The following is a 23,139-nucleotide window of genomic DNA, read 5'->3' as shown; positions in this document are numbered from 1 at the left end:
GCCAGGGTAGTTCTATGCAAATGTTTTCATTGCAACATCACCAAATCTTTCAATTGATTCACAGAAAATGGAAGGATGTATTTTTTCACATTTGGAGTATTTATAAGGGCAGTAGAAACCCAAGTAGAAATACAAAAGCATGCAAAAAGTGAGTTTTGCATAAGATGTCCCCTTTAAGATCCTCTTCTATACACTTGTACTTGTTATAAATGACTTTATCTGGAGAATGTATCTTGTTATTGATAGATAAAGTAAATCATTTTGCTTTTTATTAAGAAACAATGTTGAAAATTAAATAATCTGGTCAGGGAATAATACATTTCCTCCAGATACCATTAATTAAAGCATGTACAATTGAAGTGGGTGAAAAAATGTATAATATACTTAAAACCAATTCATGAAAATAAATATTTAATATATTGACTAGATTTAAGAGGTTTGGTGAGTAGCAATATGTTCAGCAATATGAGCGCTGAATAAAACAAAATTCAGATTCAGAAACTCAGCAGAATCTCCAGACAGCAGAAAATTTCACAGACACACAATTCATGGTCTCACGTTTTACTGAATTTTATTCCCTTTGTTTTACTCCCTGAAATTGGCTACCAAAATATTTTCACACACCCAATATGATTCATTCATGTAAATTATTTGGATGAAAGTAAATTAATAACCTGTACTCTGATCAGCCATAACTTTATGGCCATCTACTTGTTTTTACACTTACTGTCTATTCCCTCAGCTCCAGAAGCACTTTGCATACTTTACCCCTTTCTCCCTGTTTTTCAGTGATCAGGACCATAGTAGCTGGTGGATAATTCTTAGTACTAGAGTGGATCAGACAGGATATTTTATCTCCCCCAGTCAATACTGGACTAAGAATAGTCCGGGAACCAAAAATATACAGCCAAAAGCATTCTGTGTATAGCATCCAGGATTTAAAAACTTTAGCCAGCCACAAAAACTCACTGACCAATCATCTTTGTCTCTAGTATTGCTATAGCAACTACCAGTCAAGTTCTTTATCATTTTGGGTCTCAGCAAACAGTCATATTGACAGAACTACGCTGAAACATGACCTCAGCATGTCACTGAAAAACCATGCCTGCAATATGTCCATATTTGTGGACATCCATCATAACCAATTAAAATTGAGCTACTGACATCCCAAAGTATGTGGATGTGCTCATTATAAAGTTTCAGCTCTTGTAGGAGAAATTCTCAGATTTTCTGTTTTTCTTCCCAAAACAGATGTAAAAGGGCTGTGTTTTTATATTTTCATGTCATATTTTGACATCATGTTCTGTGTATTATCACCTTAAATCTGCTAACTCTCCTGGTTTGTGCTGTGAAAGTGAATAGCTAGACTCCTTGTCAGTCAAGAGAGTAAAAAATGCACATTGCCACTTATGACATTTTCCACTGCATGGTATCTACTCAACTCTACTCAGCACATTAGTTTTCCATTAGGTAAATCTAGTACAAGGTACGTTAAATCACTTACTTTTTAATACTTGCTTGCTCATGGTTCCATGTGAGCTGTATATTGAATGTAAGACTTGCAGAGCGCTGATTAACAAGATACATTTCTATACATGCTGAAATGCAGACATCCAGTGAAAACTAGGTGTTCAGTTACGATCGTATTAGTTCTTATCTGACTCCTAATATTAGCTTGTAAACATATGTTGCCTTTTTTGAAGAGGTACAGACTGTCTTTAGATCAATGGTTCCTGTTAGAGATGTTGTTTTGTGACATGAGCGGCTAAAATTCGAGAGGGGAGTTCTAGAGGAAAACAAACCAGGTACAAAGATGAGCCAGAGTAGAGCACAGTAGGTACCATACAGTGGAAGATGCCAATTGTCAACAAAACAGAACCCTCTTCATGTTCCAATTTACTTTAAGGAACAAAATAGCAGTCATTCTGGCCAAAAAAGTTTCAAGTGACTATTATCAAAACAAACAAATGATTTCTGATGATGATCTCATTTCTATCATTATCACTCAGGTCTATTCTAAGGTTATTGTCCATTAACTGGTCCCTGTAAAATATGACTCATGGCACACATTTTTATCCAGTTCTGCATCTAAATGTAAGAGTAGCTGTTGATTTCCGAGCAGGTGAGGAAGCGTAGCAGTAATGAAGTTAATGGCATGAGGGAGCTGGATAATCAGCTAACAGAGATGTTCCATTAGGACTAATCAGCTGGTGAGGATGCTTGGCTGGAAGCTGTCTGAAACAGGGAGCTAAAAATGGAGGCAGAGAGTGCATTCACTGTGATTTTTATTGCTTTAATATCAATGCATTTGCCCTATGTGGCTCTTGCTTGTCTTATGTTATATTTATGGCTTGTGACAGACATCCTTATCTAGAGGGGTTCATGGTTGCATTATGTTATAGATGAAAACAAACTTAGGACTCTTATTGGTAAAGAGTTGAGTCATAGCCAGGGTGGGGAATTGAACCCTAGTGGGTAACACTGTTACCCACTACACTGCAGCATCAAATGAGCAAGCTCCCCAGCTATGTGCAGACCTACAGCAGGAATGTTTATGAAATGGAGGTCAGAATTCAGCAGGGCCTGGGTGTGTCTGTTTAAAAACGTTTTCTCTCAGTGCATCTCTGTCCTGCTTTACCCCTGCCCCTCCTTTGCTTTGGAAACAGGGCAGTGGAAGGTGTTTGGGCCCAGCGTCCAGAAGCTGTTCTGTTCTGTTATATTCAGAGATCTCCTTCATGGCAGGTGATGGAATCCTGTGTATCCTGCTTTTGCCAGCTCTCATGAGGTTTCTGCTTCTGTTCACACACACTGGGACCTCACAGCTCCACAATAACCCTCCAATTTAATACTGATTTTAACATGAACTCATCAACTTGCCTTTGCCATTATGCTTGACTCCATTTTGGGGTCTGTTATATTACTACATCAGCACAAGTAAAGTTTGCTGGCAGCAAAAATATAAGTGAAGTTTCAGATATTTTTATTTCCAGTTAAGCTAATTCAACACCTACCTACATAATAAGTAATTAATATGTAATACTTAAGTTACATTTGTTTTTAGAACAAGAAAAAAAAAGAAATAAATGAATATATCAACTTTAAGGTGCATACATTTTGGGAACCGATGTTCAATTGTGTACAGAGATGACATTCGGGAGCAGCTGAACATGAAGTTAACATCACTATGCCTGTTGCCAAGCTGCAATTAGATGAGTATAAGCCCCCTCAGCACTAAGCTGTGAAGCAGATGAGCTGCATTCTCTGGAATGATTGAGCTTCATCCAGTACCTATGGGATGAGCTAAAATGGCACATTTCATGGCTGGGTACGAGAGTGATATAGCAAGAAGATCACATTTAGGAACTCACAAAGGAAGGTAGGGTCAGTTTCACCACAAAGGTCTAACTAGTATATTATTATCCACAAATCTCTTTCTAATGGTTCTCTCTCCTTATTTTCCTGATTTGTGCCATGACATCAGTCCCATGGAGCATGATGTTGTTCCAAAGGCAGAACTAATATTGTGACAAAATACTTTCAAATAATTAATTTAAAGATGAATGTAAGACGATAAGGGCGGCACAGTGGTGCAGCAGGTAGTGTCGCAGTCACACAGCTCCAGGGACCTGGAGGTTGTGGGTTCGATTCCCGCTCCGGGTGACTGTCTGTGAGGAGTTGGTGTGTTCTCCCCGTGTCCGTGTGGGTTTCCTCTGGGTGCTCCAGTTTCCTCCCACAGTCCAAAAACACATTGGTAAGTGGATTGGCAACTCAAAAGTGTCTGTAGGTGTGAATGTGTGTGTGTGTTGCCCTGTGAAGGACTGGTGCCCCCTCCAGGGTGTATTCCTGCCTTGCATCCAATGATTCCAGGTAGGCTCTGGACCCACTGTGACCCTGAACTGGATAAGCGGTTACAGATAATGAATGAATGTAAGAAGATAAGCAAAAATATCTCCATATAAGAAAGTGTCCTGCCAGACTACATAGGGTTTAATATTTACAAGGATAATTTATTGCAGCCATCAGAGAAAGCATGCTAGTAGGTTTTAGAATCCTTGTGAGTAACTAAGTGATCCTAAACATCAGATGCATTGGAGTATGAATGGCATTACATTAAAAAGGGCACAGTTCTCTAGGGTCTTAATGGAATGTCTGGGATGTGCTTTGTTCAAAATAGCACAAGGAGCAAACAACACCACACCAAATTCTCACCCTGTCTAAACAGCCCTGTTGGGAACGACCTATGTCAGCATCTGTTTCTTTAAATTACAGTGAGCCACTGCTCACTCCAACCCAAGCACACAGCAGTGAGGAGAAACTCCTGACATTGTTCTCTTAGTTATTTCTTTTAATTATTATTCATTAGCCATTTTATTGCTATTGCCACTAACTGCACTGTTTATGATTGTCTTTGGACTGTCACATAAACGAGAGTCCAGTGTTGTTATTGGAGATAGTCAGAAAATGGAGAGGAACAATTCTAAAGTCTGTGCAGCAAAATGAAAAGAGATTATTTTATCCCATGTTTTCTTTCTTAGGCAACCCACAAAATGACAATGCCTCATTTGACAGTCTGTAGCTTGATATGTGTCCCTGATCTCTAAATTAAAAAGCTAATTTGATGAAAATTGATTTTTATATGCCCCATTCATTCATTCATTCATGCATTCATTCGTTCATTCATTCATATCCAGTCCTGGGTCGCGTTTGGTCAGGAGCCTTATGCTCCATTTTAGTTTTTAAAGAAATCATTTAAAAATATGAGCGGCATGGTGGCGCAGCAGGTAGTGTCGCAGTCACACAGCTCCAGGGACCCGGATTCCCGCTCTGGGTGACTGTATGTGAGGAGTTGGTGTGTTCTCCCTGTGTCCGCGTGGGTTTTCTCCCACAGTCCAAAAACACATGTTGGTAGGTGGATTGGCGACTAAAAAAGTGTCTGTAGGTGTGAGGGTCCGTAGGACCCACCGCAACCCTGAATTGGATAAGTGGTTACAGAGAATGAATGAATTTAAAAATATATTTTGAATAGAATATGGCAGAAGGCCCTACTTCCCACTATTAAAAAAGATTTTTGTAAAGTGTACATCAAGGATCATCAACAGGTTTAGCTCATTTCTTGTTAATTAAAAAGTTAATGAATTGGTATTTTGAGACAGATTTTTTCCCTTTCTTTCTTTTTTCTTGGGCTTTATTATTATTATTTTTTTTGCTTAATATGTACAAACAGACCTTTGTGAATACACACACACACACACACACACACACACACATATGGCCACAGAAGTGTGTACTTAAATGATGGCAGGTCAAACACTGCTGTTCTTTTGTAGCCGCGTGTAAAACACTGTGTAATTCAGACTTAATCCAGTTCTGTGATTCCTAAAATCAAAACACAGAACATTCCGTGAGTCTGTGAGATGAAGAGAACTTCCTGATAGCATCCCCATCACAGACACTGGCCTTGGAACTCTTTACAAAGCAAGTGCTTAACCTTGAGGCGGACAGGCTGAGTTTGTTTTGGCACTTGGCCTGTGGGTGAATAGTTGGGTTGTGAAATCAGACGAGTGGTAAAAACCTGACTACTGTGCTTTCCCCTCAAACAACAGCCATGATGTCATTCCAAGCACTGAGCTGTTGACCAGTGTGTTTTTCTAAGTCACGATTTATGGTGTCCTCACCGAGGCCAGTGAGGGGGTCCGCGACGTTAAGTGTGATGGGGCTTGTGGTCAGAAAACCACAGAAGAAGCAAAAAAAGAGGCAGTCGGTAACATCGCCATGTGGGAGAAGAAAATTTACGCTCTGAGGACATCCATCAGGAAACAATTGCAGGGTTCATGGCACACTCAGGTAAGTCACGGTGAGCCTTAAGGCCTGACTCAATCCAGATGGGGCTATTGCACTGAGAAAAAGGATGTCTTGGCATATGAAATCAACTTAAATCTAGTCATTATGTCTAATATGTCTCAGTTATGAGATCATTTTAATGTTAATATAACATTTTGGGTGATTTTTATAGACATTATTTCCTTGTTTTAAGTAGATTTATGAGTTGAAATGATCACTGGCAATTTATATCGAGCATGTGTCTTAGCAAGTTAGCTGCTGGTAGAGTGAGATTAAAACAAACAAACTAATCAAGTAAAGAATGCTTATAAAAACATACATTACAATTTTCATAAAACCTCAAATATTAGAAAAACCAGGAGATCGAAATTTCGCATGTTCTGCAGTGTGGCCTGATGTGGGTTGAGTTAGGTTAAATTAGGATGTTCCTTGTACCTGCTGGGGACATAGAAGATAAATTACCTACACTCATATTTAATGACAATGGCTGCTCTCGTTCTTAATGTTAAAGAGGGATATTTTTAAAACATGAAGGAAGATTTTTGCAAACATATCTCAATCTATATATGGTGGTTTCACTGAACCTAGGTCCCTTTGATCAAAAGATCATTTACATGGTAAGCTAAAAGCAGAATATGTTGACTTATGGTGCTTTTCCACTGCTTGGCCCCTACACTACTTCACTTGAATCTGCTGGGTTTTTTTTTTTTTGTTTGTTTTTTCTTTTGTTTTTGCCTTTCCATTAGGAAATTAGTACCTGTTTGCTTGTGGTTCCAAGTGAGGCAAGTAGGGATTAAACGTGATGTGAAAACCATGCACTGTTTGGCATGAGAGAATTGTAAATCACAACAAAATGTAGGCATCTGGTATAACTAGCAATTCGTAAATTCTCTAGTAGTGATCACATTTGTTTTTTAGGACTCACAACAGCAGTTTGTAAATTTACATCATGGTTTTTGAAGAAAAATATACGTTGACTGGATTGGTGGAAGATGGACAGTGCAGCAAGGAATGGAAAATATTGATATTTCTGAACTGATGAATGGACAACTCAATAAGAAAATGATGACTAAGCTAATCTTAATGTTACCGCTGATGGTTTTTTTTTTTTTGAAAAATTGCATTCATTTTTACTGAAACCATTTGAAAATTCAAAGCACAAGAACAATTTAGCACTTTTTCAGTTTCTTTTTTTGAGGGGGGGGGTGTCAAAATATAATAGAGTATATATTTATTGGGATGCACCTCACAACCTTATGGCCAACTGGTTTCAAACTTCACTGACCAAATTTACTACATTGGCCAGGCCTAAGCTTGAATCCAGGCCATTGTGAGATGAAGAGCCACCAGCAGAAGACAACAACTTTGTAGTTATTGAGACCATGTGAATGTTCGAAGCACAAAGGATTCAAGCTGAATTTATCACTTTTTTCCCAAGGAATTGTTTCCAGGATTTAACAGGGTACAGACTGTGTACACCTTATGGCCAACTGCTTTCAAACTTCACAGGCTGTTTTCCTACATGTATCGAGACCAGGCTCAAACCCAGGACATATAGGTGGTGAGGCAGATTAACAAGGTGCCAGAACCTGGCAGCTGCTTGCCAAATGATCTTCGATATATTATATATATAGAAGATAACACCTGGGCAAGCCACATTTCAGCCACATGTTCTTAATAGTCAGGTATTATTATATATATCAATTTTCATTATAAAATAATGAATAAAAGTGTAATGGTTAGTCATTCTGTACATATATTTCAAATTTCAAATTCACATTTGAACAATCTCTGTCAAACCAGTATCCCAGAAGCCAGGCTAACCATGCACACATTGAAGATACATTTTGTGCAGCTTTAATGTCTTCAGTTGTTGCATTAAGACCAATTATGATACAAATAAATAAAAAACTAAGGTTAGTTTGTTAGTTGGTAATTTCTTACAATGCTAAATTCAGAGAATTTGACATTGTAATAGCTGTTACAAATTATAGACTTGTACATTAAGTCAAGCTATATGTCAATAGGACTATGTTAAGCCTGAAAAAGCCTACTGAATAATAATTGGCCAATGGTGATGATAATAAAGAACGCATGGGATCATTTATAATTTCCCAATTATAACCTTCCTTGAAGATGCAGTGTAACAAATTACAGCTTGAACAGATTTCTTGCTGGCAGCAAACATGAGTGTGAGTGAATGTGTGAGTGTGTGTCGCCCTGGGAAGGACGGGCACTCACTGATTCCGGGTAGGCTCCGTACCCACCACGGCCCTGAATTGGATAAGCAGTTACAGACAATGAATGAATGAATGAATCGAGCTCCAGACTCTGCTAAAACATTTGACACCAATATTGTGTGGATGATATTTAAAACCACAGACTACCAATACATAAAATGTTGATTTATTGCACCACCAACAGGCCAACTGGTGTGTCCTCATTGCAGTGGGGGGTATTCTACATCTACCATCCAAACTTGGAGCCTGGATGCCTTATGTTTTTGGCTCTACCATCATAGTAAATGAAAAACATAAATAAATCAGGGCAAAAACAGTAGGGTTCCATATAGCACTATATTCTTGATCCACTAATAAATAATTGCCTTCATAAATGTTTTTGTTGGTGGCTGTTTTGGTTCTACTATTTGGTGATAAATACATCTAATACTCTCATAAAAGTGTTCAAATATTTCATCAAACTTCTACTTAAGATGGGAAAAAAATTAAGGTCCTAGAAATTAAGTCAAAGACAATAACAGACTTTAAATCGCAAACACATATAGCAATTAGTAATTCTCCTCAACTGATTCAAGCTGATTTCTGGTTCTGGCTGGCTGGCCACACTCAAGGCCCCATGACCGCCTGGCTATAGTCCAGCATCAGACTGGAGAAAACCTCAAACCCTTAAACATCACTGGCTGTGCTTTGAATTCACAGTGGGCTTTTTATGAGCCGGACCCTGGAAGCTGTCGTGTCTGACATGTCGTCTACAAGAGCAGCAGATCAAAGCCTAGTACTCTTTTCATGCTCCCTCTCTCTCCTGCCCTCTTCAGGGAACTGGATTTAAGCTGTGGAGCGGGAACGCAGAAATGGAGATGATGAAAACAGAACAGTCTGAGAGCCAGAGGAAGAAAACATTGCTGTGTGGTCCGTTAGATGGATGACCTTCAAAGCAATAGAGCATGGAATGGAGGTCACAGCTCACTACCTGCTTGAAGTAAATGTTCTTTCTCACCATTTCTGGTCTTATGATATTTCAGTCACTCCCTTTTCTGTGGCTTTTTACAAGGTCTCAAGTTTTGATCTGTGATAACCACTTATTATGACTCAAATCAGCTTTGTCCAATACTTAACCCAGGGCACATTAGCCATCTTCTTGTTTTTTTCAATTGCACATCACCCTTGTTATTGGTTGGTTCAGCAATCTGCCTCTGATATGCCACATGTTGGCCTGTGCAGTGTAAACACAAAATTTGAAGGAGCAATAAAACAATCCAGACCTAATTGTACAACACCAGTGCTTGATTTGGCTAATGCTCTTATGTGGCTGAATGCACTCTAACCCTCAAAAACATGTTCTCATATCTTGAGTAAATCTATCCCTAAAGAGTGGAGATGATTAGTGTAAAGACAAACTTCCTGCTAATATCCTCCTTATCAGAAGAAACACTGGATGTATTTTAGACCATTTTAAAATTGCCTACACTCTCAGCCTGACACTGTTGTGGTATATTTTGCTGTCACTGAGGTGGTGCCCTCAAGGGAACATCTTTACAACTATATTTTGTTAAGGAAAATAAATTTACCATATTCTGCATTAATTATGGATTCTTAGGTTTAATTAATAAATCACCAATTCCAGGATTTTTTTTAGTTATTCACTAATGAAAGTTCACTACTATTTACCGCTATTCTGGAGAAGAGAAATAAATGTACAGTATACAGTAATCCTTTTACAGTATTCATATTGGGCTCTGAAATTGGTATTCTTACCATATTTTAAAAAAACATTAGATAAATAAACAGTATAACTAATTACAATAAGTATATAATTCGTTTTTGTCACATTTAAATAACAGCTCTGAAGCTTAGAGCAGATTTGGAATAAGTAGTTGATAGGTGTTAATCAACTTTGTGTAGAAATAATACAACTGCACTGGCAGTATTCATACAACCCATGAAATTATTCATTGCATTGAAATCAAATACAAAATTGTCCATATCAAAACTGTTAGGGGTGCAATTTTTCCCCTCTTATGAATATGCCAATAGCTGAGGCCAAAAACTTAATTTATCATGGACTAAAATCTCTAGGATTCAAGGATTATTTTCCATCTCCCATAAAGTTAACTTCACACTTACTTTGGTTATGGCAAGAGCACTGGCATGACCCCACATTTCAATGAGTTGCTGTTGTCCAAAGCGATAGTCCTTCAGCAGCTCATTTTCAACAGCAGCCATCTCCATTTTACTAAGAGAGAGAGAGAGAGAGAGAGACAGACAGACGTATAAATATGAATCTGCTGTGGTGCTGCAAATATTTATTCACTCTCCTGACTTCATAAATGAAGAATTCATTCATCTCTCCCTCTCTCCTTCACTTGGACTCTTTTTAGAGTTAATGAGTGTTTTGTCTCGAGAGCTCAACTCTGTCAAACTGCAGCCTCAAATGGATTTGGTGATAATTATGGCCAATTAACTCTGTACATTTTGCACAGCGATAAGATGAAAACCCCTTTTCCTTTGCTCAGGAAATAGAATAAATTAAATCATGATTAATGAGTAAATGGGTCCCAAAATGTCCCAGACTCCTGTTGTATAATCCACACAGGCAGTTAATGCCCAAAGATTGATTTGATAAATGACCTTTTAACAAAGCAGCACTTCTTCATGCTCAGTTTATACGCAAATTTCAACAAATAAACAAATGCAGTGAATCCATTAAGCAGAATGTAAATGAATCAGTGCTTTACTTTGTTCTTGAACTTTTCTCAGTCTGAAGCATGGGCATGCCCATACAAGGTGGAGAATGTCCGCAGATTCCCAGGGCCCTGCAGCTGCTTGGCTGCTTGTAGTACCACCTTGACGCCCATCAGCACTAACGCTAATAGTAATAGGAATGTAATAAAATAATTTGTTTAGTTTCATGAAATATGCGTTATGCTCAGTTTATTATCCCAGCATTCTTTGACGTGAAATAAAACATTAATAAATAAATAAAAACATTTTCTAATAATGTCATTAAGATCATAATATGTTTGGTTTCATTGACTAAAAAAATATTATAAATGGAATTTTTATTGAATAAATGAAGCAAAGACGGCTTTTAGAGGAAACAAACACATTAATAAAACAGAAACACAAGAGTACACTTTTTGTAACGTGATGGTTTATGTCCATTGTCTCGTCTTTTGTTTTCTTACTGGTTCTATCTCCCTTGTTCGTTTGTTCCCTTATGTTTCCTGTGTTTTGATTATATAGCCATGTACTCTTGTTCCCTCATGTGATCCCTTGCCATGCCCCCGGTTCATGTCACGTGTTTTGTGTCTTCTTATGCCTGTGCTTTCAGATTTTTTTTTTCTTTCTGGTTATGTGTCATTCCTCCTGCCAGTGTAGAGTTTTCCTTTTGGCCTTCCCTTAGTTTCTCTTGTAGCATTTTGTTTTTGTTCATGCAGCAGTAATTCCTAATATTATTCTGTCTTTTGTTTTAATTAAAGTAATTTCTGGGCGGTACAGTGGTGCAGCAGGTAGTGTCACAGTCACACAGCTACAGGGACCTGGAGGATGTGGGTTCAATCCCTGTTCCGGGTGACTGTCTGTGAGGAGTTTGACGTGTTTCTCAGTTGGTAGGTGAATTAGTTACTCAAAAGTGTCCGTAGGTGTGAGTGAATGTGTGAGTGTGTGTCACCCTGCGAAGGACTGGCGTCCCCTCCAGGGTGTGTTTCCCCCTTGTGTCCAGTGATTCCGGGTAGGCTCTGGACCCACCACGACCATGAATTTGAGAAGCAGTTACAGACAATGAATGAATAAAATTATTTCTGCCTCTGCCCTGGTTTTCAAACTCTATGCAGTTCTAAGTCACAGTGACAGCTTTCAAAAGGTGGTAAGCACAAAATCTGCCATTTCAGAAAGTGGCAAAGACATGTCCACTGTGTCCATAGTGGAAATTGCACATACAGTTGTAATAAATATAAATGTTCACCCATTTCTTTAAGCTTATTTGCTTGTTTTATTGAGTTAGTGTCTAATATTATTGGTGGCTAATTTTGCATACTTCACAAAATAATACTAAAATGGGGGAGATGATCTGGTAGTGGAATAAGACATTTTCTCCCAATATATTCATTTAAGATATCAGAAAATGTACAAAAATAAACTGCATGATCTTATAACAGTTTTATCCATAATCACAAAATGAGAAATATTTGCAATATTGACTAGATTTGAGATGTTTTGCAGTGAAATATACTCAAGCCCTTAAGGACCATTCAGCCCAAGTGTAGCTGATAAAGGCTGGATCCGCTGGACTCTGCAGGGTGGTAGAATCTGCAGCAGCAGGGGCAGGGAACCCCTGCTACAAGGCGTCCTGTCATATTTAGACTCTGATCATTGAAATGCTAAAGGTCAGCTGGCGTTTATTTGAATCAGAAGAAGACTTTGATCACTGTGCAAACCATGCTGCATGGGAAGTTTGGGGCCCGTGGCATTTGCAGACTCAGACAGAGCATCACAGCTGGCTTCTTCCTGTTTTACTCTGATACATTGATATTTATAAAGTTCAACTCAACTGTGTTTCTCATATTTCCTTTTTTTTTTCAACTTACAATTCATTCAGATTTTAACATCTGCGTATCTGTGAACTGGATTCTGAATTTCTTTGAGACAAATATCTTATCAACAGTGGTACAAAGGACAACATGACCTGACTGCTTTTAATAAGGCCTAAAGACTGTGAACACCTTCTAATGCCACAGTTCTTCTGAAATGTATTGATCGGTACAATGTCAACCTTTGCTATAATGACAGCCTCTGCTCTTCTGGGATCATTTCCGTGAGGATTTGATGTCATTCAGCCATGAGAGCATCAGGTGCTGAGGCTGGATGATTAGTTTTGGATCACAAATGCCACTACACTTCATTCCAGATGTGTGAGTGTAAGGAAACTTTTAAAGGTTTGAACTTTACTTGGTGTAAAGCAGCGTTTCTCAAAGTGTGGGACGTGTAGGTATTGCAGGGTGGGGCACAAGGAATCTAAAGACATGAGCATTTCTTTATTAATGAGCCATTATTAATGCCTTTATATTTTGCCTATAAAGCTTACTCAGTAAAAAGCACCCACTCACAATGGATTCATTAATAGCACTTAAACATAATAAAAGATCATTAGATAGGACCCCAGAAAAACGTAGCTTGCCTGGAACCAAAATATGTCCCTCGCTAATATCAAACTCACTCCTACGTCTTTGCACCTGCTTTTGCTCATTTTTGCACAGATTGAAAAGTGAGAAACTGAAGCACAGTTAAATTAGGCCAATTTTCCGTGTTTTTGAACATGGATGTTAAAATATCTGGTGTTATAATGTGCATTCCAAAATGTATTGATGGATGTATGCACATTAGTACATGTAGTTTACACAGTATTTCTATAAAATGAAACCCATACTGTTCAACTGAAAATTGTCTGTACAATGTTTGTGGGGAAAAGACGCTGTAAATAATTCCTCTAAAACAGGTTTTAATATCCCATAAAAAAAGGTTGTAATATTATAAACAAAAAAAACTGCACAAAAACATAGTAAGTATACTCTCTGCTAACTGTGGTAACAGACAGTCCTCAGTCTGTTATTAGTGTTATTGTTGGCGCTAAGTTAAACGTGACGAACGACCTGTTGAAAATATCGAGCAACTGTTGAGTGGTCTGATATCTCGGGGGAAAACAGCTGCAAAGCCCCTTGCTCTATGTTGTAGAGGCCATGTCTTTTTTCTTTGGACATTGGTGCACTGAGAGGAGCTTACCACCAGGGGGAGTTGCAGCTCTGACTGATCTGATATCAGTCAAATTCTGTCTGTTTTCAAACTTTTCGGTGATCAGTTCAATCACATAGATACATTTTGTTATAGCATATATTAAGTTTATGAGTTATAGGGGTCGTCTGAATTTGTTGGCTTCTAGAAGTTTGTGTTCAATCAACTTAAGACTCAGCAATAACAAATGGCTGGGGGGACTCTGTAGGTCATTGTTCGTAAGGTTAAATCAGCCTACATAATTTGTCATGTAGCCTTATGAAATATGACCCACAGTAAAGTGTTTCTGAGTTATTATTAATTACAATTATAGGATATGTACAGTTAATTACAGGAGGGACTCTGCTGGGATAGATTATCTGTATTTTATGTACAACTTGATTGTTCATTGTTTTAATGTTTGTTAATAAGAAACATCCTGCAAGGCAAATTTCCCATTTTCAGCAAATCTGCATTCAATTATGAACAACATTAGCTGCACGCATACACATGCATGTGATGGCTGTTAAAGGAGCGACAGTAACACGCTGTATGTCCCTTTGGTGCCAAACAGTCCGCCCCTGGAGTCTCCAGTAATTTCCCCATGGGGCATCTTGCTCCCTGCCATATGCAGACCATACAGAAATGCTGTAATTACATGTGGGTTAATGAGGCTGTATACCACATGCGGTCTGCAGCCCTGATGAACACACACACACACACCGGAGCTGTGAGACTTGTCTCCTGCACAGGAGTGCACATACATACATGCGCACACGCACACACACACACACACACACCAAACTCTTAACACTCCATGTGCCTTTTTAAACAGCCTACATCCCTCAGGAGAACAATGTCACAGGCATGAGGGCTTCAGGACAGGGAGGATGAAAACAATTATTTCTTCTCTTAATGAGACCTCATGAAAGATTACTGGAGTCTATTTCTGAGGCTGGTCCAGCACTTTAGAATATCTAGCGCTTCATTACAGAGAAATCTGGGTTTATTTTTACCCTGTTTTCTCTGCAATGTAGTCATTTCCAGTTAGTTTACACTTCCCCTAATCACACAATGCTACCAAGCTGGAAAAGTCAGGGCTTGACAATGCTTCCTGTGAGAAATGTGGAGCCAGCCACAGTTTGTTTTCCATTGATGCAAAAACTTTGCCACTGGAAAGTTCAGCAGGCTAGGAAGAGAACACAAAGTGCACCAGATCTGCTATGCTAGCAACCACACGCCTGCACTGGTTAGCATCTTGCTGAGTGATTTGGGAGAGAAAGGTCTATCACGATCAATGCAAACATCCATAACATTTGAATCAGACAATACCCAGATTTTATCCTGCTAGAGCCCTAATATAAATCAGGTTTATCATCAGAGTGAGCACATGTGTGAATAGATCGGGAAGTGTTTTGGAGAATCACGTTCCGGAGAAGACAGACAGACACAGCCCCATGCCTAAAGCAAGAAGAACATTTCCAACTTCATGAACCTGTCTGACACACAATATCACCATCTGTGCACTTTATATGTAAAAGGACAACTCCAGAAAATATCAGGATCAAATTCTCCAGATTTATTCAGAGTTCATATATGAAAACAGCTCTAAAGGGAACGAGGTCAACTGTGATCTCTTCGACTCCTGGCCTCGAATGGTTGAGGCATCTAAAAATATCACGATCAACACTTTTTTGGAACCATTCTTTTCCCCACCTTAACTCAGACTTGGCAAGCTCCAATTGAGCTTTGTCTCTCCAAATACCAAATTTGATTTGTTTGTATTTGGTGATAAAATATAATCTGATACATATGTATTATTTAAGTATTAATATCAAAATAAGGCTTGTGGGCCTTACAGTTCATAACGACCAGCCATAGTGAGACTGGCTGATATACCATGCATTTTAATAAGGTTAGTATTAATGCCAAAACCAATCCAGTAGATTGGATTCATGCATCATTATTAGTGAATTTCTTTTGTAGGACGTCTTTGTATAATCTATCCCATAAATACCCAGAACCCAGCAGCAGCTCCAGGCTTCCAGTCCTCACTCCTCCAAACTAAATATGACTCAGCCAGTTTGCATTATTGTCCAAGTAATAAGAGAATAATGAGCCATAGGATGTAAAAAGCCCAGGAATTAACAGAGAAAGCAGCTAGCAGCATGTCAGCTCTGTGAAAACACAGAGAAGTTGGTGAACTATCGATGGCCTCTGCAAGTATTGTGCCATTTTGTAGACACAGCTACCTTCGGCCATCACTTACGGTGATGTTGTTTAGATAAAGACAGATAGCTTGGGCTGGGGAAGGTGGACAGAAAGATGAATTGGTTCCTGACAACATCTGTCTCAGTCAGAGGAAGATACTGGAACTGATGGTGATTTAATAGCATTCAGGCTGTGGACATTTTCTACACCCAATATTTTACATTAAGTTTTTCTCTCTGTTTCTCAGTATTCTCTTTCTTAACATGACCTAACAGACTTTTCCTTGGGGGAGTCCATCATAAAGGCCACTTCATTACAGTTCAGTTGTTATTTCAAGTGACGTTTGTCAGATGACCCCATTGGAGAAGCAAGGGAGCAAATGTAAAACATGTAGAATTAAGCAGAAAAACTTGGAGACATATATATTTTATAATGCTGAGAAATGGCTGAAAAGTTAATATTAATAGTTCCAAGCTTTACAAAAGATTTTTTTATACTAATAATATTTTAGCATATTTTTCATCTTTTACAATTGGCTTTATATATGTTGTTGTTGTTGCATATATATATATATATATATATATATATATATATATATATATATATATATATATATATACACATTAACGTATGTTAAAAGCTACACAGCAAGCAACAACAACAACAACAACACACATTTGTTAATGATGCTTAATATATTTGATTTTGATACAGTGCTAAAACGCCACATTTAAAAACTCCCATAAATGTATTAAATGTATTAAAGGTGATATTACTGATATTTCAAACATTAATATAGCAGCAAACAACTAATTATTTTCCTTTTACAAGTGGCGGCGCACTTACCCCACCACAAACTGTTCCGCAGCTGTTTGCATTACCACTGTGGTTGAAAACCACTGGAGCAGAGAAATAAGTCACATCCTCTGTGTGTGTTGTACTCTGCTCTGTGTTTCATAGCTAGGCTGGCAGTGCATGCAGTCCCACCCTGAGGAAACATTGGCCTTCCCCACATTTAGTTTTGTCCTCCCCAATAGATATGGAATCCTGCATGCAAGATGGCAGAGTGCAATATGAAAGGTTAAGGTGAATGTGACCATTCAGATATGTGTTCTTCAGCTAAAAAGACCTCTAATGAACAGTGAGACAACTCAGGACGCAACACTGGATTGGCTTTTCTAAGGTGGAGAACATTAAGACCTACCCAAGGCCTCCAAAATGTCTGGACTGGTGTTTCTTCTCCATGGTGTGTAAGTCACTGGATGGCTACATAATGTTCCATGTATGTTTTCATGCATGACTTGCTACAGTAGGCATGATAATATTAGCTGTTACAAATATTGTGAATTTTTGTGAATATTATGAGCACTGTAGAGTTTAATTCAGTTGTACTCAGGCTGTATCCCAACTGTGTACTACTCACTAATACTATATAGTATATTCTATGTACTAACCTTAAACGTGTGAGTTTAAAAAAGTGTAGGCTACAATCATTGGCATAGGAACCGCAGGGGATATGAAAGTGCGCCACAGAGGTTAATGCATTTTGGCAGCAACTCACTGCATAGTGTACAATGTTCCTGCACTAAAATAGTGCATTGTATGTCAGATAATAAAACAATTTCTATTCCTCATAAGCTTCATGTCCCTCTGTCTAACATTTTGTGCACTGTCTATGTGTAGTAGTATCAGATTTATAATCTATGAAGTAAGCTATGTAGGGAGTATGGCTAAATATTTCCAGACATTAGATGGTACTACCTTTCCATTTTCCATTGGACTGTGCTACAACAATGTCCATCATTACTATACTCAAAAATCAACTGGTATATAATATGCAGTGTGTTTTTTTTTTTTTTTTGCATACTCAGTCTTGACACTGTAACTATACAATACATTACATACTCAACAACTGGTAAGAAATAGTATTAAATGTGCAACTGGGACACAGCTTCAGTGTTTATAAATCGCTTTCTCTGGGCACCTCAAAAGTGTGCTAAAAACCCAGTGGGAGGCAGGATGCGTGGCTGAAGGGAAGAGCATTGCTGAATACAAAGTATTTGTTTTGGTTGGAGATGCTGGTTTCTAAAGTGAACATATAATGTCAGAATATCAGAAAGATCACATTTTCATTTAATTAACTTAAATTAGAACAAATAACTAATTCTATAACCAAAATTGTCAATGAGAAAATGTTAAATACAGAATCCCTGATAGGAGTTGATATCCCCCATGTGGGGGATTCATTCTATGGAGCATAAACTGGTCCATGCCAGGAATAAAAAGCAAATTGACTGTACAGTTCACTTGAGTTTAACTTTCTAGATGTAAAATGCGCTTGCATAAATATTGTTTTGTTGGTGCTAGAATAACAGAGCCAGCAAATTTAGAAAGAACCATTCCTTTTGGTTCCCTTTTCCCCTTGTTGTGCAAATGGTCATGGCTAAATGGGGTTTACTTTTTTTGGAAACCCATTTTTCCTATTGCTATAATCCAGGCACGCACGAGGCAGCTAAATAACACACAACAGCTTGCTTGTCTTCAGTGTGGTTCATTAAGCACGCAGTGCTAGTACATTCAAGTACCACACAAGGCGCAAGTGGAAAGAGAGTATAAAAACACTGTAAATCTAACAGAACCAAACACAGAACTGGGTGAGATATGGAGAGGACAGCACGCTATTGCCACAGAAAGTGTCACACAATGTCAGCTCACTTGTGCTCCGTCTAAAAACCAGTCACATGATCCCAATCTGAGGAAGGAGAGCCTCCAGGCTGTGAGCTAGAGAGGAAGTTTACACTTGCTAATTCTTCCTCTGTAGTGTCATGTCTCATGCATTTTTTAACGTTTGTTTGCTGAATGGGACTGTGAGGCAATGTACCTCTGAGCATCAATTAGAAATGTGCATAAATTTCAGCCTACTACCAGGAGAAATGTTGCGTAGTGTAAATGGTATGTACTAGCACACAACAAACAAAAGAATCTCTTGAGTGAAAACTGAATCTGGTTCATATAGCTGCTATTATTAAATATCAAACAATATTAAGAGATTGCTGTAATGATTTATTTTAAAAAAAGATCAGGTAAAATTCTAGACAATTTTACTTGATATAAGTGTTGAGGGATTTTTTAAATTATTTTTATTTAATGCCAGATTTCCTCCCAATGGACTTAATGCCATTTCCATCAGTTAGCCCAGTCTCCCCCAATAAAACACAATACCACCAACCTGGGTGTGTGTGTGTGTGTGTGTGTGTGTAAGTGCGTGCTTCTTCAGAGACATGTGAAGCTGACTAACACTAACTGAAGACCTTAAAACACTAACTGTCCAGATATGTTATGTCAGCTAGTGCTATCTAGCAGTTTGCTTGTTATGAGGTGAGAGGTCAACCATCCTGCCTACCAAGAGGGAGTAAGGCCAGTTGTGCTCTTTTGGTGCCACTCGGAAGCTCATTGAGTTTTTTCATTCCACTGGCTGATCATTTGTTTTTTCACTGTTTAAAACATTATCTAAATTATTTCAGATCCAACAATCACATAATGAGAAATATTATATATGTTGACTAGATTTACAATAAATAGTTTTTGCAGCGTATCACAGAGTTTGCAGCTAGGAAGATTTTTTAAAAATGAGAAAAAAATGTGATATTGTGACATTCAGGCACAGTGGGGATAAACCAGCAGGCTTTTTGGGTCTAAACCCCCCAAAGTGAGGTCTGCCATGAAGAGGGTGTTGCTGTGTTGGCTGTCAGAAGAAGTAACAGCCCCACTGCTTTAACAACCAAAAAGGTCAACACTGCACAAAATGATCTCTTAAAAGGTGAAATCATTTCAAATCTAATAAATATATACTTTTCTTTATAATTATGAGATTTTTTAAAGAATATTTAAATATTATTCAATATTTCATTAACAGATCATTTGACTTGTTTAATATATATATATGCTTGGAAAAACTGTATAAATTATAAATATTCAAATTTCTTTTCTATATTTTTACATATATTCCTTGGTAATTTTGGTGGTAAAATGCATGCACCATTAATCCTTTTGAAGACTCTGCTTTGGTCATCACTTAACTCCTTTGTTGAGTTGGAGAGCATAGGAAATTCTGTGTCGTCAAAAATAGATGTGGGCGCTAGGGAGAGAAGACAGGAGGGTGAATTGGTTCATTCTGACATGTGTTTGAGTCAGAGGAACACGCTGGAGCTGCATGTGATTTAATAGCTTACGAGCTGAGGACAAGCGGGCTAGGATTAGATTGAGCTGACACTCAAGACCTGGAACTGCAGCAGTCCTGGCAATGAAGAGCTGGGCTCGACTGACATGTGTTTACATTAGGCATTAAATATGTATTCTATGAGCTTCCCTTACTTCAGCAGTTTTCCACTTTTGATGTTAATCGGCCAAGAATAAGTTTGGTTGTTATCTTTGATTTGAGAAGACACACCACGTTTGATCACACTTGAGAACACAAACTTTGCATTATATTCATACTTTCATCAGACACTAGAGCATGACATCAGCTAAATCCAGTATATTTAAAAGGTTTTCATCCCTAAAGGTATCATCATATCTAATCATTTGTTGGCAACACATTAGTGTAGGAAGACACCAAAATAAACCTTTCATGACAACTGACATAAACATCTATAAAGGCTTATTCCAGCAAACATCAGTTGTAGTAATGGCTGCTTTAGCCAGTTTCACTCCATAAATTGTTATGACAACTGATGTGCCAGCTTGTTGTACTAGGCCTTTAGAGACTTTTATCTAGTTTTATGTCAGCTGCCATATACACTTATCAACCATGGTAAGAGTGGATCAGACACATCAGAGTAGCTGGAGTTGTTAAATACCTCAGTGTCACTGATGGACTGTGAAAAGTCCAGCAACGAAAATTATCCAGTCAAGAGAATCCTGTAGGCGGCATCACCTATGAACACTTATGAGTTGCCAATCAATCGTGGGAGGAAACCAGAGCACATGGAGGAAACCCACGCGGACACAGGGAGAACATACCAAACTTCTCAAAGTCACCCGGAGCTCTGGAGCTGTGTGACAGTTACACTACCTATTGCGCCACCCAACATAGGCTTCATGTAATACTAAAAGTGAGTCATAATAATTCAGCTGCTACAGATAAATGTCCTATTTTTGTCAATCATTCATTCATTCACTGTCTGTAACTGCTTTGTCAGAGAAAGCAAAACCTAAAAAAGAACACTTTTTGTCTAATGAAAGTTTTATATTTATATATATATATAAATATATATATATATTCATCCATCCATTATCTGTAACCGCTTATCCAATTTAGGGTCGCGGGGGGACCAGAGCCTACCTGGAATCATCGGGCGCAAGGCGGGAATACACCCTGGAGGGGATGCCAGTCCTTCACAGGGCAACACAGACACACACACATTCACTCACACACTCACACCTACGCACACTTTCGAGTCGCCAATCCACCTGCAACGTGTGTTTTTGGACTGTGGGAGGAAACCGGAGCATATATATATATATATATATATATATTTGTTTACAGCTTACTGTTAAATATCAGAATTAGTTTTCTAATAATTATTTTATTATATTAGTTATAATAAGATAATATTAGTTATATTTATTTTTAATTAGTTTTTCATTAAAGGAGAATTCCACTGATTTTTCAGTTTTCTGCACGATTCAGTCACTGAGTAAATCATTCAAAGTGTGAAATTGTTCATTTAGAGACTCAGATATAACACAAATATAGTCATTTTCTTTACTGCCCTAAACCCCCAGTGAACCTACGTGTGTCTTCTGTTTTCCTGTGTTTTGGGTATGGGAAATCAACCAGACAATACATTTCAGAAGGAACTCACTTTATAATGCATTAAAACTTAAAATGTCTTTCAACCCCGTCAGACCACAGGGACATGACTCCATATTTCACAACCATAAATTTTACCCCTCTACTTTTGGAAGCATGATGCCACCCCAGAACCAACAACCATAAAACTGAAACCTTTTGTACTGGACTGATGGCCAATAGGAAAAAGCACAGGTCCCGTTTTCTGGTACCAAAAGTTCTTGTACTTTGCACTGTGGGAAAATGCACATAGACATTCATACTGTCTGAGTGTCCTTCTTAAAAATAAATTAGAGTTAATTGAGACTAAAAAAGAGATTTCTAAAACTCTCCACAGAGAAATATGTGCATGCTTCTTTTAGCTTGTAGCCATATGATGAGTCCTAAGATTTACGTCAAGCTGAAAGAGAGAGAAGGTCATGCACTCCAGCACAATTGTCCACTTAGGAGCGATTAATCCAGAGAGTTAGATATGGGGTGGAAGCACCAACGGCAACTGTGTCCATCCACCACACCTGGATGTGTCATCAGGCAGCGACCCAGCTGGCTAACCTACTGCACAATAACTTTCATCTGGCCAGATAAGCACGGTAAACAATGGCAGGCCACATTAGAGCCTAAATCATTTTTCTTCCTTGCCACCGACTACTGAAGATCCACAAGTAGACCACAGAGAACCAAACTAAGCTCATTTTTTCGACTGAGGACAGGGAAATCGATGAGCAGACTGCGAACATTGTCTCGACAAGTCCCTGTGGGCCTCCGTGACCCCAAAACCCATCTCTGTGACACCTCAGAAGACGCTTGCTAACTCAATTTGGAAACTCATTTGGCTGGCCAGGGCTAGAGCTTATAGATCAGGCTCTCTTCTGTTTCGGTCGCCAAGAAATGACAACAATACATCAACTGTTCTGTTTTTAGTGAAGCTTTATGTATATGCTGGGACTGTGTGGCTCTGAGAATCTGGCAGGGTCTACAGTTGTTTCCAGACTCAGTTCTGGGCCAATACAGCTCCTGGCTGGCTCGTCACATCTATGACAGCGCTTAAGATGATGACACAGGGGCTTGACAGAGTGAACTGTGCGTGGTTCTGGAAAGAAGATTTGAGAGGACATTTTATGGACCCCTGCTCAACTTGAACACCATGGGCCCACTTATGTGTATGTGCTATAAAATATGAGCTGTTTTCTCAGATACTAAAAAAAGTCCCACCGTGGGACGTCCGGC

At 38.5% G+C, this 23,139-nt stretch overlaps 1 protein-coding gene across 1 annotated transcript in view; it reads right to left on the bottom strand.

The window, feature by feature from the left end:
* yjefn3 (YjeF N-terminal domain containing 3) overlaps positions 1–23,139 on the bottom strand; it is a 53,944-nt gene that overhangs the window by 5,349 nt on the left and 25,456 nt on the right. Inside the window, exon 2 of the mRNA XM_066648200.1 lies at positions 10,206–10,314. Within this exon, the coding sequence (XP_066504297.1) occupies positions 10,206–10,314 (109 nt within the window). The remainder of the gene's footprint in view (positions 1–10,205; positions 10,315–23,139) is intronic.

This window comes from Hoplias malabaricus, chromosome 16 (assembly GCF_029633855.1).
Source record: "Hoplias malabaricus isolate fHopMal1 chromosome 16, fHopMal1.hap1, whole genome shotgun sequence".
Taxonomy (NCBI): domain Eukaryota; kingdom Metazoa; phylum Chordata; class Actinopteri; order Characiformes; family Erythrinidae; genus Hoplias; species Hoplias malabaricus.
The sequence above is the reverse complement of the archived record's forward strand: the minus strand, read 5'-3'. Positions and strand labels throughout refer to the sequence as shown.